Raw genomic sequence first — 23,002 nt, 5'->3', positions numbered from 1 at the left:
CGAATTCTTTTCCTCCCAGGTGGGCTTGAACTGCTGCTTGGTTAGCAGCCAACCATTGAACCATTGTGCTACCAAGACTCCTTAGTACTAACCCTAATGGTGTGTATTTTCCATACGTTTCCCTTCCTTGTGTTAATGATGTGTACATATGTGCATATTGCCGCGTGTGGCCGGCGGGCTGTAGTTTGAGGACCCCTGCCCTTGATCAGTCCCTTGCAGACCTTTTACACCCTCCTTGCCACTGGTTTTGGATCACTTGTTCCCTTTCCCTGGGTTTAACACCACTTCCTTTCCCCTACCTCCCCCTCTCCCATGTCCTCCCGCAAAGTCGGTCCTGTTGTTTTCTCCTCCAGATTGTTTATCCCTCCTATTTTATGTAGGTAGACCTGCAGAGATAATAATATGCACAAAACAAGACAACAACAAAAAAACAATGACACCAAAAAAGAAGCCTGTAAATAGTTCAAGGTCTGTTTGTGGAGTTTTAGGAATGTTTTCCAGTTGAGTCTGATGGAATGCATGCCCCGGGTCCCAAGTCTGTTTTTGGTACTCCCTCGGGACTTCCTTGCTCTGCCCCCTTTGTGGTTCTGATGCATGCCCTTAGTATTTTTCTCTGTGTGGTGGGGTCAGATTGGGCGCAGTTCCCACACTGTCTCCAGTGTTGACCCCTGTAGGGCTATGGGTCAGTGAGGGATGTCGTGTCTCATAGTGGGGCCGGCCATGTGGTCCTCTCTGTGCATTGGCTACTCTGAACAGGGATATTGTCTTCAAGGCTTGGTGGGCCAGGATCTGCTCCACTCTCTCATCTTCTCCCTTCATTGGCTTCTGTGTGCTCTGATCAGACATGCCCCTCTCCCTGAGCTGTAGCTTCAGTGCTGTCCTCTGAAGTAAATTCTTCTAGGGGGAGAGGTTGGGTCGGCCCCTCAGATCTGTCTACTGGTTCTCTGCTTCATGCTGGTATGTTGCATTCACATGTTGGAGCACCGGGGAATTTCACTTCTACAGGTAACTGTAACTTCGGGCAAGTGATTTCTGTGGACTTCAGGGTTCTCTTGTGTAGAGTGGAGACAGAGAGCATTAGTTGGTTGTGAGGATCGCCTGGGTTACATTGTAAAGACCTTAGAATCAGCCTTGAAGAAGCTCCTGGTATTAGCTTCTGCTACTCTGATGATGCTTGGTGGTTGGTGGTGAGGAGAGGGTGAGTTTAATGTGTTTATAATATTGTGTAAGTAGATTATATTGCTCACGTTAACTTTTTCATTTGAAGATGAAGTGGCTGTGATTGATGAAATTCAAATGATTAAAGACCCAGCGAGAGGATGGGCCTGGACCAGAGCACTTCTAGGTTAGTGTTCTCAACACAGACCTCTGGGCGTTCAGAGAGATGTTTTTCTGTGTGACCTGGCCAATAAGGTTGGCTAGATCTCTTTGTTATACAAATCAAACCCCCAAACCTTGACTACCAATATGTGAGTTGTGTTCTCTAAATACTTTTTTAAAAAACTCACTGCCATTCTGATGCGCAGCAACTGTCCGACAGGGTGGAACTGCCTGTGGGTGACCAAGGCTGCAATTCTTTATGGAAATAAGAAGCTTCATCTTTCCCCTTGTGCTTTCGAACTTTTAACCTTGCCGTTAGTTAGCATCTCAACTCATAGTCACTACACCAGCAGGGCTCCCTAACTATGATTTTAGTAATAGGAAATTCATGTTTCTATTACACTTATCATAACCTTATATTGAAGTGGGAGTTTCCAAATCTTAATGCATGTACACAATCACTGGTAACATTTACCCTGCGTCAAGCCAGTTTTTTTTGTTGTGCTGAAGGTGGTTTGTGAACACAACCCTTTTGTACCTGGTTTGCTTTCTTTTCTTTCAGTTCTGTTGTTTCACAGACATTTTTGTAGTCATTTTAAAATGTGATTGGATTCTTTTCCATTGAAGAGCAGTACCATCATTTGTTAACATACTGATGAACATTACCCCCATTAATCATGCTGCAAGAAACATCTTTGTGGCCATAGCATTTTGGTTTTTATTTATTTATTCCTTGTATTATTTCTTTAGGCTAGGCTGGAGGTGGTGTTCATGAGATCCACGGACAGAATGAGCGTTTTTCCTGCTTGATGCTGGAGTGAATCTTTGATCAGCTCATTGTAGGGCAGGTGTTTTCAATGTGAAAGAAAATATCTACACGATTTCTTCAGAGTATACATTGAAGCCTGTTAATAAAATAGGTGAAACTGGATCTGCCCAGGGGTAAGGAGCTTGGAGTTTCTTCCACCCTCCATCCCCACACCCCTGAGAGGCCTCAGTGACTCCATGGGGCCCAATTTGAAACCATAAGTTGTAGGTTCAGTGCTCGGTACCAAGCGTTGCAATCCTGGTTCTGATCCTGCGTGTCTTCACCTTAGTGTGGACTCGATACCCTGCCCCAGATATTTTTAAATCCCTGAGATCTATAAAAATACAGATAATTGTTCTGAAGTTCGAGCCAGAGAAATAGTATTTGTGAAAACACTCGATAAAGTGGTTATGGCAATTGGTAATCAAATGTAAAGTGTTTCTGCTTTGTTAAGTGTTGTATATTTAATTTTGATGTTTCTAAAATTCCAACTAATTCGAACTGATTTTGAATTTATTAGGACTCTGTGCTGAAGAACTCCATTTGTGTGGGGAATCTGCTGCTATTGACCTGGTGACTGAGCTCATGTACACAACCGGAGAGGAAGTGGAGGTACTAGATTACATGCTTTGTTCTCAAGTAGCTCAGACGGCCCAGCCTTTGAAGGCTCTGCAGATGGTAAAAGCTAAACAAAAACAAAGCGTCATTTCCTTGTGGTTGAGGTCTTAACCAGACCACTCCCATTGAGTTGAGGCTGACTCAGCAATGGCATAGACAGGGTAGAACTGCTCCAGAGGGCTTCCTAAACTATACATCTTTATGAGAATAGAGAACCTCATTTGTTCTCTGTTTTCTCATGGTGGGTTTGAACTGCCTGCCTCACTGCCAACTAGGGCTGAGTAGACCTTGCCTATTTAGGGGGCGGGGTCTTGTGTCCTCAAATTCTGATGGAGTGGCCATCACGCCCTCGGTCTTCCAAGAGGATAAGAGATTCTTCATCTTCAGAAAAACTTTTTTGGGTTTTGCACATAAAACAAATGGGAGGTTAAAGTTTGCAGCTTTCAAAGTTTTGTCAGATTTCAAAGTTGATGTAAGATATCGGGGTCTTTAATATGCATATGTTTGCTGGGGACCATTTGTGTTCCTTTTAAAAACCCCTAGAGGAGGAAATAGTTATTTCCTTTTAATCTTGTCTTTCCTCTCACAGGATTCTTTCATAAGATGAAGAAATGTTTAGAATTGGCCTGTCGCTTTATTTTGTGCTGAGCTTTAAGTGAAGGAAGGGAAGGCTGGGGTGGGTGAAGCCTGGACTGTCATCTTCCTCTTAGGCCTGCCTGTTCACACTGTCACCACATAGAGGCCACACTTAAACCGCACCTGAAGTCATCACTAAGCTACCATGTAATTCAAATATTTGTGACGTTGCTTTGAAAATTTATGTACTGCTCCTGAGAACAGGTTGCAACACTTAGAATTTCAACATAAGTGCTTTTCTGTGTTTTCCTTAGAGAAATGTTGGTAACCACCTATTTTAGCTACTCTTGAGTCGCTGGCAGTTGGGTTTGGTGTGTTGCTCCACAGTGCCATCTTGTTCTTGTAGGTGCGAAGCTACAACAGGCTGACTCCCATTTCTGTGCTGGATCATGCACTAGAATCTTTAGATAACCTTCGGCCTGGGGACTGCATTGTCTGTTTCAGTAAGAATGATATTTATTCTGTGAGTCGGCAGATTGAGATTCGAGGATTGGAATCCGCTGTTATCTATGGGAGTCTCCCACCTGGTAAGTATTGACTTTCATCCTAACAAGCTATGCAATCTCTTCCTGTCAAGATATGTATAGAAAACACAGTAAACGAGACTGGATTTTGCCACTTGATAGATGAGTAATTTGTTATCAGTTCTATAAAATACTTCTTTATTTTGTGGGAATAGAAGTGTTATAATTAATTATATCCCTTTTTGTTTTTAATATTTAAATATAATGTTAAATTTATGATTTTCTTACTGAAACATCATTGAACTATGGACTTGGTGATAGCTTCTAAGCTATAATCCTGAAATGTGTTAATAAGTGTTATTAGACATGAAACAGCTATTACGGTGTGGGGCTGGTTGCTATGGGAGGATGTATTTAATGGGTGAGAGTAAAGGAAGTCTCTCTGAAAGCTGGAATCTTATTCATAAAAATGGAAAAATCAAGAGGTGAAATAATCTACTTGGTGTGATGTGGTACGAACGCCTGTGATTGAGCATAAACTGTATTGTACGTCCTCTTATTGTAGGGACCAAACTTGCTCAAGCAAAAAAATTCAACGATCCCGATGATCCCTGCAAAGTCCTGGTCGCTACAGATGCAATTGGCATGGGGCTTAATTTGTAAGTAATCTGTTTTTAATAATTGTGGGAATTCAGTGGGTTTAGATGGCTTTTTTTTCCTTTTAATTTTTCTAATTGGGATTAGAATGGCCAAACGCTTTTGGTTTAGAGGCCTGTACGTTACAGTACTTGTAGGTAGGTTCCGGTAAGTGGGCACAGCCATGGAGACCGCGTGATGAGTAGACCTGCCCTGCAGGTCATGTTTATGGAAACATGAGCTGCTTGCTCTGGGAGGCTCTGTCAGGATGGATGTGAACCTCCTGCCATGCTGTTTATCACTACACACCTAATTGTTTGCCAGTTACACCTTTATAAATTAGTAGCAGCTAACGTTTTAAAACAATCTGAGAATACTATGTCTTGCAATTTACCCGTTATTAGTGTACCACTTGATGATTAGTAAATTTGCACTACCACCACCCTCCGTCCAAAGTTCACTTCCATGGAATTGATTCCAACTCATAAATATCTTCTGTAAGGTAGAAAGCGTTTTATTGGGGGCGGAGGCTATACATTTAAGAAAGCGTTTTATTGGGGGCGGAGGCGATACATTTAAGGAGCAGACAGACTCATCTTTTCCTCAGGGGGCTGGTGGGTTTGAACCACTGCTCCAGCAGTTAGCAGTCCATCGCTTACCTGACAGCACCACTCGGGCTCCTGGTAAGTGTGCCTAGTTGTTGAGAACTAGTCGTTGAAATGAAGAGTTACCCACAAACTGCGTTTTCTTTGGCGGTGGTGAACAGGTAGCACGATTCAGTAATTCCGACACGTGTAACTCCTCGACACTGATGACTGCTCTTCAGGTGTCTCTGTCGTGTAGACGGTGGGCAGGATTGGAAGTGGGTCTGAACTACAGCTCGAGTGCGGGTCTTGTGTTAAGCCAAGTGCCTGAAGGTTTGGCCTGCTTGAGGAGCACAAGGAGGGTTATATTTCCACTTTGATTTCTATTTTAGGAGCATAAGAAGAATTATCTTTTACTCCCTCCTAAAGCCGAGCATTAATGAAAAGGGAGAGAAAGAAATCGAGCCCATCACTACCTCTCAGGCCTTGCAGATTGCTGGCAGAGCTGGACGGTTCAGCTCAAAGTTTAAAGAAGGGGAGGTCACAACAATGAACCGAGAAGATCTCAGTTTGCTAAAGGAGATTTTGAACAGGCCTGTGGAACCTATAAGGGTAAGGTGCACCGTATTAATTAGTTACTGCTCTGTGGAGTGTAATTACTCCTTTCCTCACCCCCCATTGAGAGATTTGCCTCGGGCATCAGGAAGCCTAAATAAACTACACCTGAGGCTTTTTTTTTTTTTATTGGTGTCGTGAAAACGTGAGGAAAAGCCTACTTTGCTTTGTTGAGGTGTACAGACTCCTGGGTCAGAGCATGGGGCGCACGTGAGCACCTGCCTTTCCTTGAAGTCCTTGTTAGGTACAGTTGTTTTAGGTGTGCACATGGAGCTGAGTCGGCAGACCAAAAATTACCAGTCTGAATATCAGAGAAACCGCGAGTGTGGGGGAAATAGCGCACTCTTTTCCCTTACTTCATGCTTGTACTCGCCTGTGGTAATTCCTTCGTACTATGAGTAATCCAAGGAGCCCTGGAGGTGTGGTGGCTAAGAGTTGGGCTGTGATCCAAAAGGTCTGCAGTTTGAAACCACAGCACCCACGGGAGAAGGACGGGGCTTTCTGCTCCTGTGAACAGTCCGTCTCAAGCTCGCAGGGGCGTTTTTACCCTGCCCCGCATGGTCGCTGTGAGCTGGCCCCAACTCAAGAGGAGTGTATGGGGCGGTTTGTTTGTGTTTTTGAGTAATTGTACAAGAAGGCAAATTTAATTCAGATTTTCCCTCAAACTTTTTGCAGTCCCCTTGTATAGCTAAAGCGATCATGGATCTTCAGTTTTGAAATTTTCTAATGTACGTCTATCTGTATCTGTTTGATTCCCTGTTGAAAGGAATTGGAGTTTGTTCGTTCCCTTCTGTTCAGTGGGGAGAACTTGGGTTTGGGGAGGTGGTTTTGGTGGTACACTGTCATCGTCACGCTCAGAAACACGACGAGCATGTAAGGGAGGGACAGAGTCCCTTAGACTCGTGGTCCTCAGCGTGCCGAGTGGGTGATCCTTACGGTCCCTTTTCATCTGATTCGTGGCACTTAACTCACTGTGTGTGCGCGCGACTTTATCTGGAAATAATTTAAGAAAATTTGTCCTTTTTAGGTTTTAATCAGCTAATAGTGGTTTTTTTTTCTTTTACTAAAGGCAGCTGGTCTTCATCCAACCGCTGAACAGATTGAAATGTTTGCCTACCACCTCCCTGATACCACCCTGTCCAATCTCATTGTAAGTGAAACTCACTTAAGACAAAAGACTTACTCGTTGTTGAAATAAATACTTGTTGTTGTTGAGTATGTGCACCTCAGAACAAACACCAGGCCAACCATTTCTACATGAATTGTCCTCATTAAGGTAAACTTACTCCCTGCGGAGGTTCTATCTAATCTTTTGAGTTGCCACTGTCACTTGAATCCGTATTAGCTAGATCTTGAATGAGTATAATGCTCAAGGCAGACCTTTTTCACTAGTTAAGTTAAACTCTTGCTTGTTTGTGTGTTTTTACTAATAGTTTTATATATATATATATATATATATATATATATATATATATATATATATATATATATATAATTCACATATCGTACACTCCCATAGTTAAGTCGCTCTAAAAAAGAGTTGTATATACATCTGGTGCTCCCTCCCCATTCCTGCATTGTTTGCTCCGCAGTTCTCCCCACTCCCCATCCCCTGTCCCCGCTAAACCTTTGTATTACTCCTGTGCTTCATAAACTGCGAAACAAAACAACAACAATGAAAATAAAAAAACACATATTCAGGTTGGGTCAGGGGGAGGAGGTCCTCTGACAGGTCTGACACCGTAGTTCCATCCTCCATAATCAAGTTCACAATAATCTCTGGGTAATAAAGCTGTTTGTGTCCCCCACCTGTGGTCAGAGGGGAGCTACCAGAGGCTTAATCTGACCAGACACTCTGCAGATGGGTTTTGGGCTCGCCCTGCCCTCCATAGCTTTCTACAAAGTGGGTGTTCACAATTTCAGCTCTGCTACTTTTCCCTTCATCATATGTGGATTTTGTTATTGTCATTTGTGGTTCACACAGGCCGGTGTGTTTCTTAGCTGATGTGAACTTAGTTGATGCCTCACGTGTGATGTAAGGCTTTAAGACACCGGTCACTATTCCAAGTGATAGCCCAGCACCACCTTCTTCCGTTACCACACTCTGCTATAGCACCCTTATCCTCAGGGATCTCTTCATGAAGGTGACTATCCAGCAGGACCATGCTACAAGAATTAGCTCTTCTCGATTGGGGCTAGAATTGAGTGGAAGCCCAGAGTCCATCTGTTAGTCCACAGGTCATGAACTCTGGTGTACTTCAGCAGACATATTATCATTTTTATGACAAACTAAAACAAAACCAAAAAATACCCATAAAAGATAACAAACAAGCAAAAAAGAAACACATTGCCTTCCCCCGGGGTATGAGGCGAGTGCATTGATAGCATCAGTGATTTATCCAGTGGCATGGGATTTCAGGCACTGTTGAGAAGAGTTTATTCACATATCGTCTAGCTGCAAGCTGTACCCCACGAGTTGCTCTTTTGTACAGACTGAATTCCTAAATGGCTGAGCTGTTTACATTGAGTATGAGGGTTGGTACTAACGGAAAATTTCCCATAACTTGTTTGGTTTTAAGATTCCAGGGGATTGTTCCCATTTAAGACTTATGCATTATCGACCCCTGGTGGCGGAGTGGGTGACTGCTGGGCCATCAGCAGTTGGAAACCGCTGGCTGCTCCTTGGGCAAAAGCCGAGGCTCTACTTCCATGAAGACTTCAGTCTCAGAAACCCCCAGCGCCAGCTCTATTCCATCCAGTGGGGTCAGTGTAAGTCATAATTGGCTCGATGGAAGTGCTTTTGTTTTGTTTTTTAAGTTTGTAGAAGACTGAGATTCTTAAATTCATTCGTAAGTCTCCACATGTTTTCGCTCCAGTTTTCTGGCAGTGAGTCACACCGGCGCTGTGGGTTTTTGAGACTGTAACTCCGTGAGCGTAGAAAGCCTGGGCAGCAGCGGCATTGTCTCCGAGCCATCGTTTCAGGCCACACCTGTCTTCACAGTCTGGAAAGCCTCGGTTCCGTGAGCATTTGACCAGGACTCCTCTCTGGAGCCTTTCGCGGAGATCCACACAGTCTGGCCCTGCGGCACAGGAGGCAGTTAGTTACACATTCCAGTCCTCTTCCTGTTCCCAACTCTCCTTATTCCTCTGTTCCTGGCCAGTAGAGACCAATTGTTGTGCCTTGGGTGACCGCTTGTACCCTTTTAAGATCCTAGGCATACTGCCAAGAACCAGGGCTAGAACAAAGGAACAAAACACATTAGGCCAGTTAACTGGGATGTCCTATGAAACCATGACCTTGAGCTTCTAAACCAAAGAGAGGGAAGAGACTCCCGTTTACATCCCCTTTGTTTTCTAAACATGTTGGTGATAGGTCATATGAATTACTTGTGCGCATGGATGGCTTATTTTTGTGAAGTGACTATTGGTGAAATTTATCTTGAAGTGGACATTTTCTCTCAGAAACGTCTGGGACTTTTGTCCTGGGGATTTTAGCTCTTAAGTACTTGCGGTTGATGAATCAAGCAGGGCTTTTTGGAAACCACTTAGAGAGTAAAGAGAGTATCTTTTGTGGACTTACGTGCTTTATTCAGGCCCAGCTTGACAGTCTTCAATGTTGTCTGTCTTTCCCTCCTCAGGATATTTTTGTAGACTTTTCGCAAGTTGATGGGCAGTATTTTGTGTGCAATATGGATGATTTTAAATTTTCTGCAGAGCTGATCCAGCATATTCCATTAGGCCTGCGAGTGAGGTATGTTTTCTGCACAGCTCCAATCAACAAGAAGCAGCCGTTTGTTTGCTCCTCGTTGTTACAGGTAAGCCTCTCTGATACCCGGAGTTGTTTCAGGGGGATGGATTGTCCCTAAAGAGTCCTTTTTAAACTCAAAAAGTTGGGAGAGTGTCCTATAATACGAGTGACTTTATAAGAACTTGGAAAAGGAATCTTAAAAATTAAGGTACTTTGTACAGAATGAAGACGTTATAGATTGCTTAGACTGCCCTTCTCCCCTGCCCCCATGCTCAGTCTTGAGGATACCTCTCACTGTGTTCCTGCGGAACCTTTCCTCTGCATCTGCCCATAGGCATATCTAGAAGGGGCTAAAAAAAGAATAAAAAAATACTGGCATTTTGTCATGACTTATTGAAGCCCCTGTCTCCTGTAGTAGAGGTTATGTTTAATAATGTCTGGCACCGGAGTGCCCTTTGTACCCCCACTGAAGCACGTTCCCCAACAAAAGCTTATGTAATTGATGAGGACGCCGAGTGGTGACTTGGCCAGAGCCATGTAGCTAGTAAGTGGCAGAGCCATGATAATTCATGACCAGCCTTGCAGTAGGCCAAGCTCAAAGAATTTATTTGTGAGAAGAGACAACGTTAAGAAGACAAAGAAAATTAAGGTGTCTGAGGTTTGGGGACTACGTGACAAGGTAGAAATGGGAGTTTGCAGATAACTATCTGCTCATAGTTTGGAACATCAAATATTTATAAAGGAGAGGAATTAACAGGCTTGGGACCTAGGAAGCTAATTTTCACATACCATTGCCCTGATATTGGAAAGGGAAGAAAATCACCCCCTTTTCACAATACTTTTATGAAAGTAGTAAATGTTCTTTAAAAAGTAACTGGGTGCTGGCACGTCATAGTGACGAGGGCAGAGTCAGTTTCTTAGGCTGTAACTCAGCAGCGCACCCTGATAGCAGTCTTACAGAAACACACTGCCAGATCTTTCTTCCCTGCAGTAGCCGGTGGGTTCAAACTGCTGACTTTTGGGGTAGCAGTTGAGTGCTTAACCATTATGCCATCCCAGGGCCGTAAAAATACACTGTTGGTAAGTGCATGCAGTCCGATCTAACTCGGAGGCAGTCTGTGTACGACCGAAACTCACTGCTCCGTCGTGCACCATCCTCACAGTGGTGGTTCCATTTGAGCCACCGAGGAAAGAGCCGTCCCCTTTAGGACTACCCATGATGTCCTTTTCCAGGGCCTGCTCTCTACTGAAGTTTGTGAGACAAAATCTTGTCATCCTCACTTCAAACGACAAGACTTCTTCCAAGTAGATTTTTTTATGTTTTGGCAATCCATGGTTCTTTCCATATACTTCCCCCACACCGAACTTTCACACGCACCTTAGGCCATTAAAAAGACCAAGGCTCGAATCAGGCACACCTTTGTCCTCAAAGTGACATCCTTGCTTTTCAGCATCTGAAAGAGATGGTGTGCATATTTTCCCAATGTGATGTGTGGTTTGAGCTCTTGACTGTTGCTTCCATGAACTCTTGATTGTGAGTCCAAGTAAGATGAAATCCTTGACTTCAACCCCTTTTCCATCTATCATGATGTCTGGTGGTCCAGTTGTGAGGACACAAAAGGGAACCTCTGATGACCTGATCTCAAAGTCAGGATAAAGCCACGGTAGTTAAAACAGCTTGATACTGGTACGATGATAGGTATATAGAATAATGGAACAAAACATAAGATCCAGCAATAAATTCATTCACCTGTAGACAAATGATCTTTGCAAAAGGTCAAAACAAATTCAGTGGTAAAGAGCCTCGATACATGGTGAGGTGCTAACAAAATTGGATCTCTTTTTGTAGAAGAATGAAACAGGACCTAAACCTCATCCCATGTCCCAAACCAAACTCAAGACAGATCAAAGGCCTAAATGTAAATCACAGAGCTATGGAGATTATCAATGAGAAAAATGGACAGACTTAAGGGCATAGACTTGAAGAGCATAGACGTACTGTCAAATATAATGAAGGAAGTCATAGAAGAGACAACATAGATGACTGGGGCCTACTAAAAATAAGACACTTAAGTAAATCAGAAGACTTGATCAAGAGTCAAGAGAGATCCCACATACTGGAAAATTTTTTAGCCATAATCCCAAAGACAAGATTAATCCGTAAAATCTATAGAAAACGGTAATACCTCAATAAGAAAAAATGAATAATCCAATTAAAAATTAGGCAACAGTCATGACCAGACAGTTCACCAAGAGTAACATCCAAATGACTAACAAAAAATTTCTCACCACCATTAGCCATCTTAGAGATGCAAATCAAAACCACAGTGAGATAAGACCTAGACTCAATGGCAGCCCAATTCAAAACAACCGAAAAATAAGTGCTAGAGAGGTGTGGAAAGGTTGTAATTCTCACATGCTGCTGGAGGGTGTGTGTGAATGTACTAGCATTGTGGAAAGCAATTGGGAATGGGGAGTAGATGTACTGTACCAGACAGCAGTCTCTGCTTTGTTGTGTTCAAATGCATGCCTCTTGGTGTCTGCGCAGGTCCCACGGGACCACAATGAGATGTTAGGGAGTCCCCTTCTTCTCACTGTTAATCGTGCTTTGTTATGATCTGCACAGTTGAATGCCTTCACGTTGCCCTTGAGTTGGTGCCAACTCCTATAAAGCACAAGTAAACATCTTTCTTGTATTCTCTGCTTTCAGCCAAGATCATTCTGATGTCAGCAGTGTTGTCCCTCATGTCACGGCCTCTTCTGAATCCATCTTGATTTTCTGGTAGCTCCCTGTCATGTACTGCTGCTGTAGCCAGTTTGGAATCATCTTCACATTGTCACATCTTGCCTGGGACATTAGTGATACTGTTCAGTGATTTCTGCATTCTCTTGTTCACTTTTCTTTCGAATGGCCATAAGGTATGTATCTTTTCCAGTCAGTCGGCCCGGTAGCTGTCTTCCAGATGTCTTGGCAGAGTTGCGTGACTACTTCCCTCTCGTGATCAGTTTGTTGAAACATGGCAAGTGGTGTTTCATCAATTCCTGGAGGGAGCCTTGTTTTTCACTAGGTTTCAGGGTAGCTAGGACTTCATCGTTCCACACCGTTGGTTCTTTCTTGCACTACCTCTTGAAATGGCTTATTTCAGCCAATTCTTTTGGTATAGTGACTCTATTTCATCCATCTTTTGATGCTTCCTGCACAGTTCAATAATTTGCCTGTGGGATCTTTCATTATTTCAACTCAAGGCTTGAGTTAGTTTTCTTCAATTCTTTCAGCTTGACATATGGGTTCTTCCTTTTGGGTTTTCTAATCCACATGCTTCATTATCCTACTTTATCTTCTCAAGTTGTCTTTTGAAATGTTCTGCTTGGCTTTACTTCATTATTTCTTTCATTTGTTTTAGCTATTTTACAGTCAAGAACAAGTGTCAGGATCTTTTCTGACATCTGCTTTGGTCTTTTCTTTCTTTCCTGTCTTTTTGACGACCCTTTGCTTCTGTCTTGTGTGATGTTCTGTCCTCAACCCGTAGCCTTTCAGCATGTCAGGTCTGTTCTTGAATGTTCTCTAAATTCAGGGGAGCTATACATAAGGCTGCATTTTAGCTCTGCTTATTGGGACTTGTTTTAATATTTCCCAGCTTCATCCTGAACTTGTGACGAGCAATTGGTGGTCCGTTCCACAACCAGCCCTTAGCCTTTTTTGGTCAGTGGTATTGACTTTTCCAACACTTACCGTTCATCCCATTGCGTGTTTCCATCTGGCGCAAGGTTAAGGTGTATAGTCACTGTTGACGTTGGAAAAGGGTGCGGTGGTTTCTGTCTCTGTGGACATATTTTCTACTTTACTGATCCTTCTTCTTTGTTCCAACTTTCACATTTCAATTGCCCGTAATTATTCCTGCATCTTGGTTAATTTCACCCTAAAGAAGTTGGTAGAACTCTTCATTTTCTCCATCACTAGCTCTCGTAGTTGGTGGCTCGCAGTGAGGAATAGCTGTACTGTCTGGACGTCCTTGTAGGCGCACTGCTATTACCCTTTGGTGGACAGCATTCTATTTCAGGATGGGTACCAGAATGCCCTTTGCATGTTGAATGCGATGCTATTCTGCTTGAATTGTCATTACTGCCATAGTAAGCCATGCTTGTTTGATTTAAAATGGCCTTGTGCCCATCTATTTCAGCTCTTTAATACCTAGACTATTGATGTTTATGCATTTCATTTTTATCCACTCCCAGTTTCCTCGATTCGTAGCTCAGACATTTCTGCGTTCTGATTGGATGGATGTTTGCAGCTGTTTCTGATCATTTTGAGTTGTGTCTCATCAGCAAATGAAGGTCCCTGCGATAGTTTATTGTGCCAGCCTGGCCGATAAACACAAGTAGGATTAACTGAAGGGCAGAGGGACAAATGGCTCGGTGAGCCTCACCTTGCTTGTTCTGTGTCTCAGTTTAAAGGGATACACTACCTGTGGGATGCCTAGCCTGTGGACTGTGTCGCTGTAAGTTGAGGCCCCTTTAAGCCCACACGATTGGAATGTTCATCTCTGGAGCTGGGGACTGACAGTTGATGACAGTTGGGGACCTGCCTTGCTGTTTGCTGTCTGGGTATATATAGCCCAGCTCTCTCAACAGAAAGGGACTGGCAACTGGCAGCTCTCAAGCCTTAAAGGACTGCTAGTGTCTCACTGCTTTATAATTTAACTGTTAATTTCTTGTATCATCTATCTGTATATAATTTAAAGGTTCATTTCTTGTATTATATATCTATCTTTATAAATATATATATATAATTACTAGCAATCTGGTTTGTCTCTCTAGAGAACCCTGTCTAACACAGTCCCGAAAGCTTTATTCCATCCATATCTGCTTTGAGGTCCCATTGTGAGTTCCTCCCACCTAGAGAGATCCTCTTCAGCACTCAGTGGGACCGTGTTCCGCTGCCATTCAGAATACTAATGACGTAGCTCCCACATCCCAGCAGCATCGGGCCCCACAGGATGGCAGATGAGTGGTGGAAAACAATACAGAAAGAAAGGAAACTGGCCTGTGTATTGAAATACAGGCCGTTGGCATTTAATTTTCTTTACAATTACTGACTTAGGTGAATCCTAACTTCATTACTAATCTATCTTCTTCTTCTCCTCAGTTTGCCAGGCAGTTTAGCAGGAATGAGCCGCTGACCTTTGCCTGGTTACGCCGGTACATTAAATGGCCATTACTCCCGCCTAAGAACATTAAAGACCTCATGGATCTTGAAGCTGTCCACGATGTGCTGGACCTCTACCTGTGGCTAAGGTACTAAATGCTTTCCTTTATGTGCCCCCAATTTTCTAAGTAATGGCTCAAAGCAAAGGTTCCAAGAGGGGCCTTCTGCTCTTTGAAAGGAGTCATGCGTATGCAGGGTGCTCTGTTGCCTGCTTGTTGTCCTTGAAGGTATTTGAACCTGGTTTTTACCCTTCCCCAAAATGACCTAAGGAATTGCTGTGACCCGAGATAAGATAGGGTGAAAGAGGTACACTAGACCCCGTGACGTCCAGTGTGGTCTCTGGACTGAAAGCTTCGGGGTTACTTGGCAGCCTGTTAGACAGATACGGATAAGCAGAACCCCCTAGACTGACTGATCGAATTCTGCATTCCAGCAGGATTCCCTGGTGGTTCATTGGCACCCTCACATTTGAGAAGCACTGCTCCAGACCAGTGGTTCCCAGGCAGGGCGTGGGCCCCGGGGGAGCCTCGCACACTCAGCTGAGGCTCAGCAATGGCGCTGCAGACTTTGCAGTTCGTCAGTGTCACGATCTAGGCGGGTCATTGATTGTAGACCAGCAGCTGCGCTAAAAGCTGTGAACTGCCATACACTGTCTTTTTCCCCAGCTACCGATTCATGGATATGTTTCCAGACGCCAGCCTTATCAGAGAGCTCCAGAAAGACCTGGATGGCATCATCCAGGAGGGAGTACACAGCATCACTAAGTTGATTAAGATTTCCGAGACATGCAAGCTGTTGCATTTGGAGAGCTTGCCAGCCGGGAGCCAGTCCCGCCTGTCGGGAACCTTGAAGAGCCAAGCCAGGAGGACGCGTGGCACCAAAACTCTAGGGACTAAAGCTGCTGAGCCACACAGCCTCGAGGCAGGAGAGAAGTCTCTTGCTTCCCGACTCGTGCGCCAGGGGCTCCTCACTCCAGACCTGCTGAAGCAGCTTGAGAGAGAGTGGTTGACGCAGCAAAGTGAGCATGGCGAGCAGAGGACGGACCCGGGGGCTTCCGCCAAAGCAACGAAGAGGAAGAAGAAGGAGCCGGACTCTTAGTTGTCTTTATTTTTTAATGTTGGAAATAAAATCCTATTTAAAATTTTAATTTCCTGCCTGCTATAATATCTTGGCTAGCTCTTTTTTATATTTACACAGAAAAATTAACTCACAGAGATGACCAGAGTGCTGTTGTTTTTTCACCAATAAGACGTTACTGGGATGCCTTAGAGATTGTATTTAAATCTCGGTTATACATTTTGAATTGTGGCCATTTATAAATACGGCAACATGGCAGGGTGCTATCGGGAAGTTTACATGGGAATCAAATCAACTTGCCGAACTGTTGGGTCCGTTTTCTACAGGGTAGAAACCCGTGTATCATGTACCTGTTGGTTCATCCAGCACGTAATTAGTGAATATCTGCCATATGCCAGAACTTGGGGCTAAAGATATGCAGTAAACGAACCCGGTGTGTTCTTGACCTTGTGGAGCTTTTATTTTGGTTGGAGAGAGAGGAGGAGGTTAACAAAGGACGTAAGTGTCACGAGGCCATAGACTGTCTTGATCCCTGCCCTACACAGCGCCTGGAATATAGTGAGGCACTCTAGTGGGGGGGGGGGCACTGGGCAAAGCATCGGGCCACGAAGCGAAAGGCTGGTGGTTTAAAGGCACCAGCAGCTCCTCTGGAGAAAGAGGAGACACTGCTCTCTGTGAAGGTCTACAGTCTCAGAAGCCCGGTGGAGCAGGTCTGTGTTGTTTCAGTGAGCATGGGCTCAACATCTGGATGGTGGGTAGAATGCAGTAGAAGTGTCCATACTTGTGGAACAGGTATCATTCCTGTGGAGATTGAGGCTAGAAATAAGTAGATAGAGAGTGAGGGCTGGCAGTTGCAGAGCAACTTAGAGATAGATGGTGGTCTAAAGGCCAGTCTTCTGCCTGGTGACCACTCCTGGTCCAATCCAGTTTTTAACTCTTCCCGGTTAGAAGCAGCTAAAAGGAGTTAACGTCTGTTTTGGAATTGGAGAGACCTGGGTTTAGATTCTTTTGCCAGGTAGGACTCGTGACCTTATCCTGAAGAAAAAAAAGCCATGAGTCAGTTGATAGCAGCGTTTTGGGACAGAATAGGCTCTGACACAGTAAGACTGCACAGGCAGAGAGAGCCTCATCTCCACTGTGAACTTGCTCATAGGTTCAAGCCGTTGACCTTGTGGCTCAAAACCAACGAGGAACTGGACACCACCAGGGCTTTCTCCTCTCACGGTGAGCTCACCACATCTGTTTGCAGGTCACATGTGACGACGTGCCATCGAGAACAGGGTGTAGTGCACACAAAGTGACTGCAGGATTCGGTCTGTTTGATCCTGTGACTTGAGCTCTTAGGTCTGTTTGTGCCGGGTCCGGACCAAGGCAGCCCCTTGTACCAGCATCTCGAGAAGACAGATGACCTGCTGAGCTTCCGAGCACCTGCCTGCAGCGTTTCACAAAGCTCACCTCCCCGGGCAGAACACAGCCCCCACTCCCCAGCGTTCCAGGAAGCAAGTTTGCCGAGAACAAGATGATTTTCTCACAGGCCCCATCCTGGCTCAAATCCTGCAGCTGCAGCACAAAAAAACACCCCCTTATCAACACATACGTCCTTGGCTCGGACCCTATATAAGTCCCACTGCCTCACTGCCAGGTGCGGTTTTCCTGACCTAAGTCGTTGGGTCTCGGAACCTGCCCAGGGGCTCAAGATGTCCCCATCCCTTTCTCTGCTCTCCCTTCCCTCCCGGGAGTTCTTTCCCTGGTTCAATAAAATCTCAACTTCACATTCCTGGCTACATTCTATCTCTGTTCTGCACCTCTGTTCAACCTCTCAAGGTCATTCTGGCCCCTGCAGAATTGAAGCTGATTTCAGATGAGATTGAGGCTGGTTGGATTCCAATTGAGACAGAACAGAACCAGGTTTCCTAAGCTTGTCCTCGCCAGCCACTTTGGTAATTCAGAAGATATCCTACCTCACTAAGATGACAATCTTCGGTTTTAACCTTTGCTGTCATGGAAATATGGGCAGACATTGTGGCATGAACTGTACTTGGCTCTGGCTGTGGGGGAACAGCAAACTGTCTGCCAGAGTAGTCCTTCTGCTGTTGTTCATTTGGACAGCTCCATCCGTCTCTAGCTTTCCCGTGGTGTGGACCACAGCAGACAATCTCTTGCCCAAATGGTCACAAACAACCACCGTGAGTGGACTTGGAAAACGACTTCAGTCCTGTTGTAAGTGATGAAGCCCATCACTCAGGTGGTGGCGATTTCTCCCTGCTTGCCGCAGTGTGACGGCCCGAGTATAGTCCACAGAGACCCAAAAGGAAGACTCACTGCAGGCATGCTCCAAGTGAAGCCTCAGAGGTTTGAGGACTGAAGGTGTAGGGGAAGGACCGAACATTTAGCTCCAAGCGTACAAATAGATGACCCCTTCACCTCTCCCCCGCTGGGGGTAGAGGGAGGGCATGGCTAAGCAGAAGCGACTACAGAAAGTTGACGTCAGGTGAAACAACAGGAAAACCACTGGGGCAGCCTGGGCTTCCTTCTTGGGGACAGACTCAATGTGCCACGTGCCACTCACTGCTGTGGCCTTGGTGCTTTTCTGAGGAGGTGGTGTGGGTTCACTTGAAACCACCAGCTCCCTCCTCGGGAAAAAGTGCAGGCTTTCTACTTCTGTAGAGTTATAACCTCAGACACCCACAGGGCAGTCCTACCCTGTTGCACAGGGTCACTGAATCGGCATCGATGTGTCAGTTCAGGGAGTTTGGTGCAGCTTCTGGGCCAGCCATGTGGTAGGTGCACATCTTTCTAAAAGTGGCTGCCTCCGAAAAGTCCAGCCCATTGCCATCAAATCTATGCTGACTCATAGCGATGCCCTGTGGGGGTGCTGGTGGTGTCTGAGACTGTTTCTGGGAGTAGAAAGCCCAGTCTTTCTCCTGTGGAGCTGCTGGTGGTTTTGAACTGGCGACCATAAGGATCATAGCCCACTTCCTAACCACTACATCACCAGGGCTTTCCGAGAGCCCTATAGATGTGGGTAATTTAATGAAATGTAGTTAGCTCATGGCTGGTTATTAGGAATACTAACCAGTGACTCAGACTGTTAGGCATTGCCGTTCTGCATGGGCTGCCATTCAAACCCATCAGCTGCTCCGAGGAAGGAGTGGGTCTGCTCCTATAAAGATGAACACTCATGCAAACCCAAAGAGGCAATTCTACTCTGTCCTTTTGCTAGATCGCTAAGAGACAGGGACGGGGTTGTCCCTGCCATGCCTGCACAGGCCCCTACAGGAGGTTGGGAAGGGAATCAGGCGACCATTAGCCACCCATGAAGACCTTGTGTTGGTCTGGGTACTTTGGATAAGCAAATCCACAGAAACTCATGTATAAGAAAGAGTTTTATATAAAGATTAAGTATGCATCGTGAAAACATCCCAACCCAGTGCTTCACAAGCCCAAAAGTCCAACATTAACCCATATGTCCAACACCAATCCACAAAGTCCTCCTCCATCTCACAAAACAGACGCAATGATGCCAACTGCAGGAGGAAAGCTGAGTCAGTGAATGTGTAAGCATCTCAGTGCTGGCAAGGGTCTCCACCCGGGACTGCATTGGGGTAGGTCCATGTGGCTTCTCCTTGGGGATGTCTTGCAGGAAGTCAATCTTGCAAGCTGAAGCAGAGAACTGGCTAAGGTAACTGCACCCTGGTGTGACCATCACAAAGCAAGAGACCCGAGAACTAGAAAGGCGAAGCTTGCGGAGCCATTTATCCCTCCGCCCTTCAAATGACCCCAGGTTGGCACAATAAACTAACTAACTCAACATTAACTGGGCATGCTCCAATTCAGGCCCCCGAATCAGGTGGGTGGCCCAAAGTAGGCCCAGGTAGGCTTAATTCAGCCAATGGGGTCAACCGTTATCTTCAACCACACCTCCCAGGTTTGAAATACCCTAGCTGCAGGTGGCCAGCCTTTCTCTCCTTTTACCCTCCCTGCTCCTGGACCTGTTCTCTGGCCTCAGTTCACCACGTGTGAGCACACAGTTCCACAGTTGCTGTCTTCAGTTGTGGGCCCCAGTGTGGCTTCCGAGCAGTTTGGCATGCTTCCCCGAAATAGGGTATACCTTTTGAGACTGTAAAACCTAAAACTTCGGGGGAAGGATGGGGGGTGTCAACAAACCCAGGGATAAGAGAACAACAAGTGATCTAAAATCGATGGCAAGGAGGGCCGAGGATGCCTGGTAGGGCTTGACTAAGGGCAATGTTGCTGAGAGAATTATTGAAACCTACATGAAGGCTGAGCATGATAGTGGGACAAGAGGAAAGTAAAAGGAAATAGTGGAAAGAACTAGGAGGCAAAGGACACTTATACAGGTCTATACAGATATAGACCTGTTCATATATAAATATATAACTAGAGAAATAGATCGATGTAAATATATGTTAAGTATTAAGGAAGTAGATGGACAGTGAGCCTCTATTTTATAGGCATTTAATGGTCACTTAATTTCCTTCCCAACATCCTCTAGGGCAGTGGTTCTCAGAAAACACGTATTTCCGATGGTCTTGGGAACCGAGACACCGCTCCTCTATCCATCTCCTGGCGGGTCAGCTCACATGCAGATATGCCCTCATACGAGTACCCGGTGTGAAGACTGTTACTAATGTCATACCATGCTTCAAGACAACATTTCATTTATTTGTAATTAGAAATAAGTATTTCTTTTTCTTTTTTTGTTTTTTTCATTTTATTAGGGGCTCATACAACTCTTATCACAATCCATGCATATACATACATCATCAATTGTATAAAGCACATCCGTACATTCTTTGCCCTAATCATTTTCAGAGCATTTGCTCTCCACTTAAGTAAGCCCTTTGCATCAGGTCCTCTTAGAAATAAGTATTTCACAATATAGAATTACATATTATTTTGTGGATAATCACTATCCTTTGTGTCCAGTTTGTAACTATAAAAACACACCCTGCATATCAGATATTTACACTATGATTCATAACAGTATCAAAATTACAGTGATGAAGTAGCAATGAAAATAATGTTATGGTTGGGGGTCACCACCACATGAGGAACTGTATTAAAGGGTCGTGGCATTAGGGAGGTTGAGAACCACTGTGCTAAGCCCCCCTTCCCCCTTTCCAGGAAGTTGGAAACCCATCAAGGCTAGAGGACATGCACAAATTCAGGCCCTTGAGACATGAAGCCAGTACACCTGGGAGAGCCCCAATCTAGGCCAGGTGGGCTTAATTCAGTCAATGGGATCCACCAGTACCTTTGGCCACGCCTCCCAGCAGAGGGCCCTGAAAAGTCAGGATGGGAGCCCCCCCCCCCCCCCTTTCCAGCTGCTCCTGGGCTGTGCTTTGGTTTCTCTGGCCTCAGGTCTGTACGAGCTTGGGTGAGGTGCCCTCAGGGTGCCTGTGTAAAACCTAAAACTTCTATCCTTTCTTAAACTCTCCTGGATCAGCGTGAATTCTTAGGCAAAGTCAAGAACAGAGGCATTTCTCACCCGAGGATCGAAAAATGTCTTCAGTGTTCTCTTCATCCACTCAAAATTTTTAGTTTCTTTATTGTGGCTTTAGCTCCCTAGAGTGTCATTATTAGATGGCTATTTTTTTCTTTATATTTCTTTTCACTATTTACAAATTTTTAACATTTTTCTTATTTCGAAAGTAATGTCATGTCCTCATCTGAGAAGCGAGTCAATCATGCATTTGAAAAGGGGAGTCGGCATTCAGGAGGGACAATCGAGCAGGACATTAAAGAAGAGAATTGGTGCGAACCCTGTTTCTTGCAGGAGAGCTGGCTGCCAGTTGGAGGTTCTTAGAAAGCTAGCTCTTGATCCGCTAAGAGAAAGAAGAGAGTCTACCCCGAGATAACGGAAGAAAAAACTTCCATGATTTAGTCTCCTACATTTGTACAGTGACTTAATTTCATCATCACATGGTTCATGTACAATGGCTTTTTACTTATTTGTATGCACAAGATTCATATACCGAATTTCCAGATAAATCCAGCTCAATTTCAGCTAACTTTATGCTCTCTATTATGTAATTTTTAGTAATGCTACAGCTCATATATATTTTACATCGTCTTAATTTGTCTCCAAATCAGTCTGATCTAAAAACATTTACATTTTTCTTGCTTTCTTAATATACTTCTGTTAGGTTTGAGCTTCTGGCCAGGAAGGGGTGGTACACCTAGGTGGGTGTTACACCTGGATTGGCCCATCTAAGCCAGGTGAATTTGATTCAGCCAATGGAGTCAACCAGTATCATTGGCCACGCCTCCCAACGTGACCCCTGAAAAAGTCAGAGGTTTTGCTCTGGTGCTCCCGGCGGCTCGGACCCACAGTTCAGCGCAGCCAGGCTGCACAGGCCAACGTGGCCATGCCGCGTCCCGCCAACCATGCCATGGCCTCTGGCTTGTGTTTCATTTACTGTAAAACCTGAAACTGCTTTTAACTTTCATCAAACTCACCTGGACCACAAACCAGGCTTCGACGTGAATTCTTTCTCTCACGAAGCCAAGGACCGAGGTATATCTCTCCCAAGAGGAGGAGAGATCTAACACTCCCAGTTCCAGCTTAATATATGATATCTTTATAAGAAAGTTTGTAATGTGCATTTTCATTCAGTGCAGTATTTCTTAGGGGGCTCTTATTTTATTATTGTATGAATTTAAACTGGCCGGAATATAAAAATTTAATATGATCAAATAGACTATATTAGAAATTGTGCCAGAGAATATATCTGAAAAAAGCATTCCCAGAAAGTTTTACTGATTTCCAATACCCAAATTTATCCATTTCATGAGACACTAGTGTTTATAATGATGGAATGCCTCAATTGAAACTCTGTGGTTTACTGTTGACCATTCTGAGAGGGATCACAATAGAAAGTTCTAGAAAAAGTGAATGAAAAATGTGGAACAAACCTCAGAATCAGAAAAATGCCTAGGTTTATTAATCTGATAGAGATTGGTGGGCCCACAAGGCATGCATCTTAGACATGCTTCAAACCTGGAACTGGACGCCACCCCCCCCACCCCCACCCCCATGGCTCCCTTTTCTTTCAAACAATAAACCGGCCTATAAGTGAACATTGGATCAGTCTGCTGCACAAGACCTCTTTAAAATGTCAAAAAGCATGGGGTGACTTTGAGGACTAAGGTGCGCCTACCTGAAGCCATGGTATTTTCAATGCCTCACACACATGTGAAAGTGAGTAAGGAAGGTGGAAGAAAACTCAGCGCATTTGAACTAGGGAGTTGACGGAGAAGCTTGAA

General features: G+C 44.7%; 1 protein-coding gene across 2 annotated transcripts in view; it reads left to right on the top strand.

Moving 5' to 3' along the window:
* Positions 1-15,782, top strand: part of SUPV3L1 (Suv3 like RNA helicase) — a 34,157-nt gene extending 18,375 nt beyond the window's left edge. For both annotated transcript variants that reach the window (XM_075534011.1, XM_075534010.1), the window contains exons 7-15: positions 1,268-1,345; positions 2,649-2,740; positions 3,729-3,909; positions 4,412-4,505; positions 5,459-5,678; positions 6,751-6,831; positions 9,320-9,496; positions 14,576-14,724; positions 15,301-15,782. In XM_075534011.1, coding sequence (XP_075390126.1) covers positions 1,268-1,345; positions 2,649-2,740; positions 3,729-3,909; positions 4,412-4,505; positions 5,459-5,678; positions 6,751-6,831; positions 9,320-9,496; positions 14,576-14,724; positions 15,301-15,733 — 1,505 coding nt within the window. In that variant the 3' untranslated portion in view covers positions 15,734-15,782. The remainder of the gene's footprint in view (positions 1-1,267; positions 1,346-2,648; positions 2,741-3,728; positions 3,910-4,411; positions 4,506-5,458; positions 5,679-6,750; positions 6,832-9,319; positions 9,497-14,575; positions 14,725-15,300) is intronic.
* The last annotated feature ends 7,220 nt before the right edge of the window (positions 15,783-23,002 follow it).

The sequence above is a fragment of the Tenrec ecaudatus genome, chromosome 16, assembly GCF_050624435.1.
Source record: "Tenrec ecaudatus isolate mTenEca1 chromosome 16, mTenEca1.hap1, whole genome shotgun sequence".
NCBI classification, from domain to species: Eukaryota; Metazoa; Chordata; class Mammalia; order Afrosoricida; family Tenrecidae; genus Tenrec; species Tenrec ecaudatus.
The sequence above is the reverse complement of the archived record's forward strand: the minus strand, read 5'-3'. Positions and strand labels throughout refer to the sequence as shown.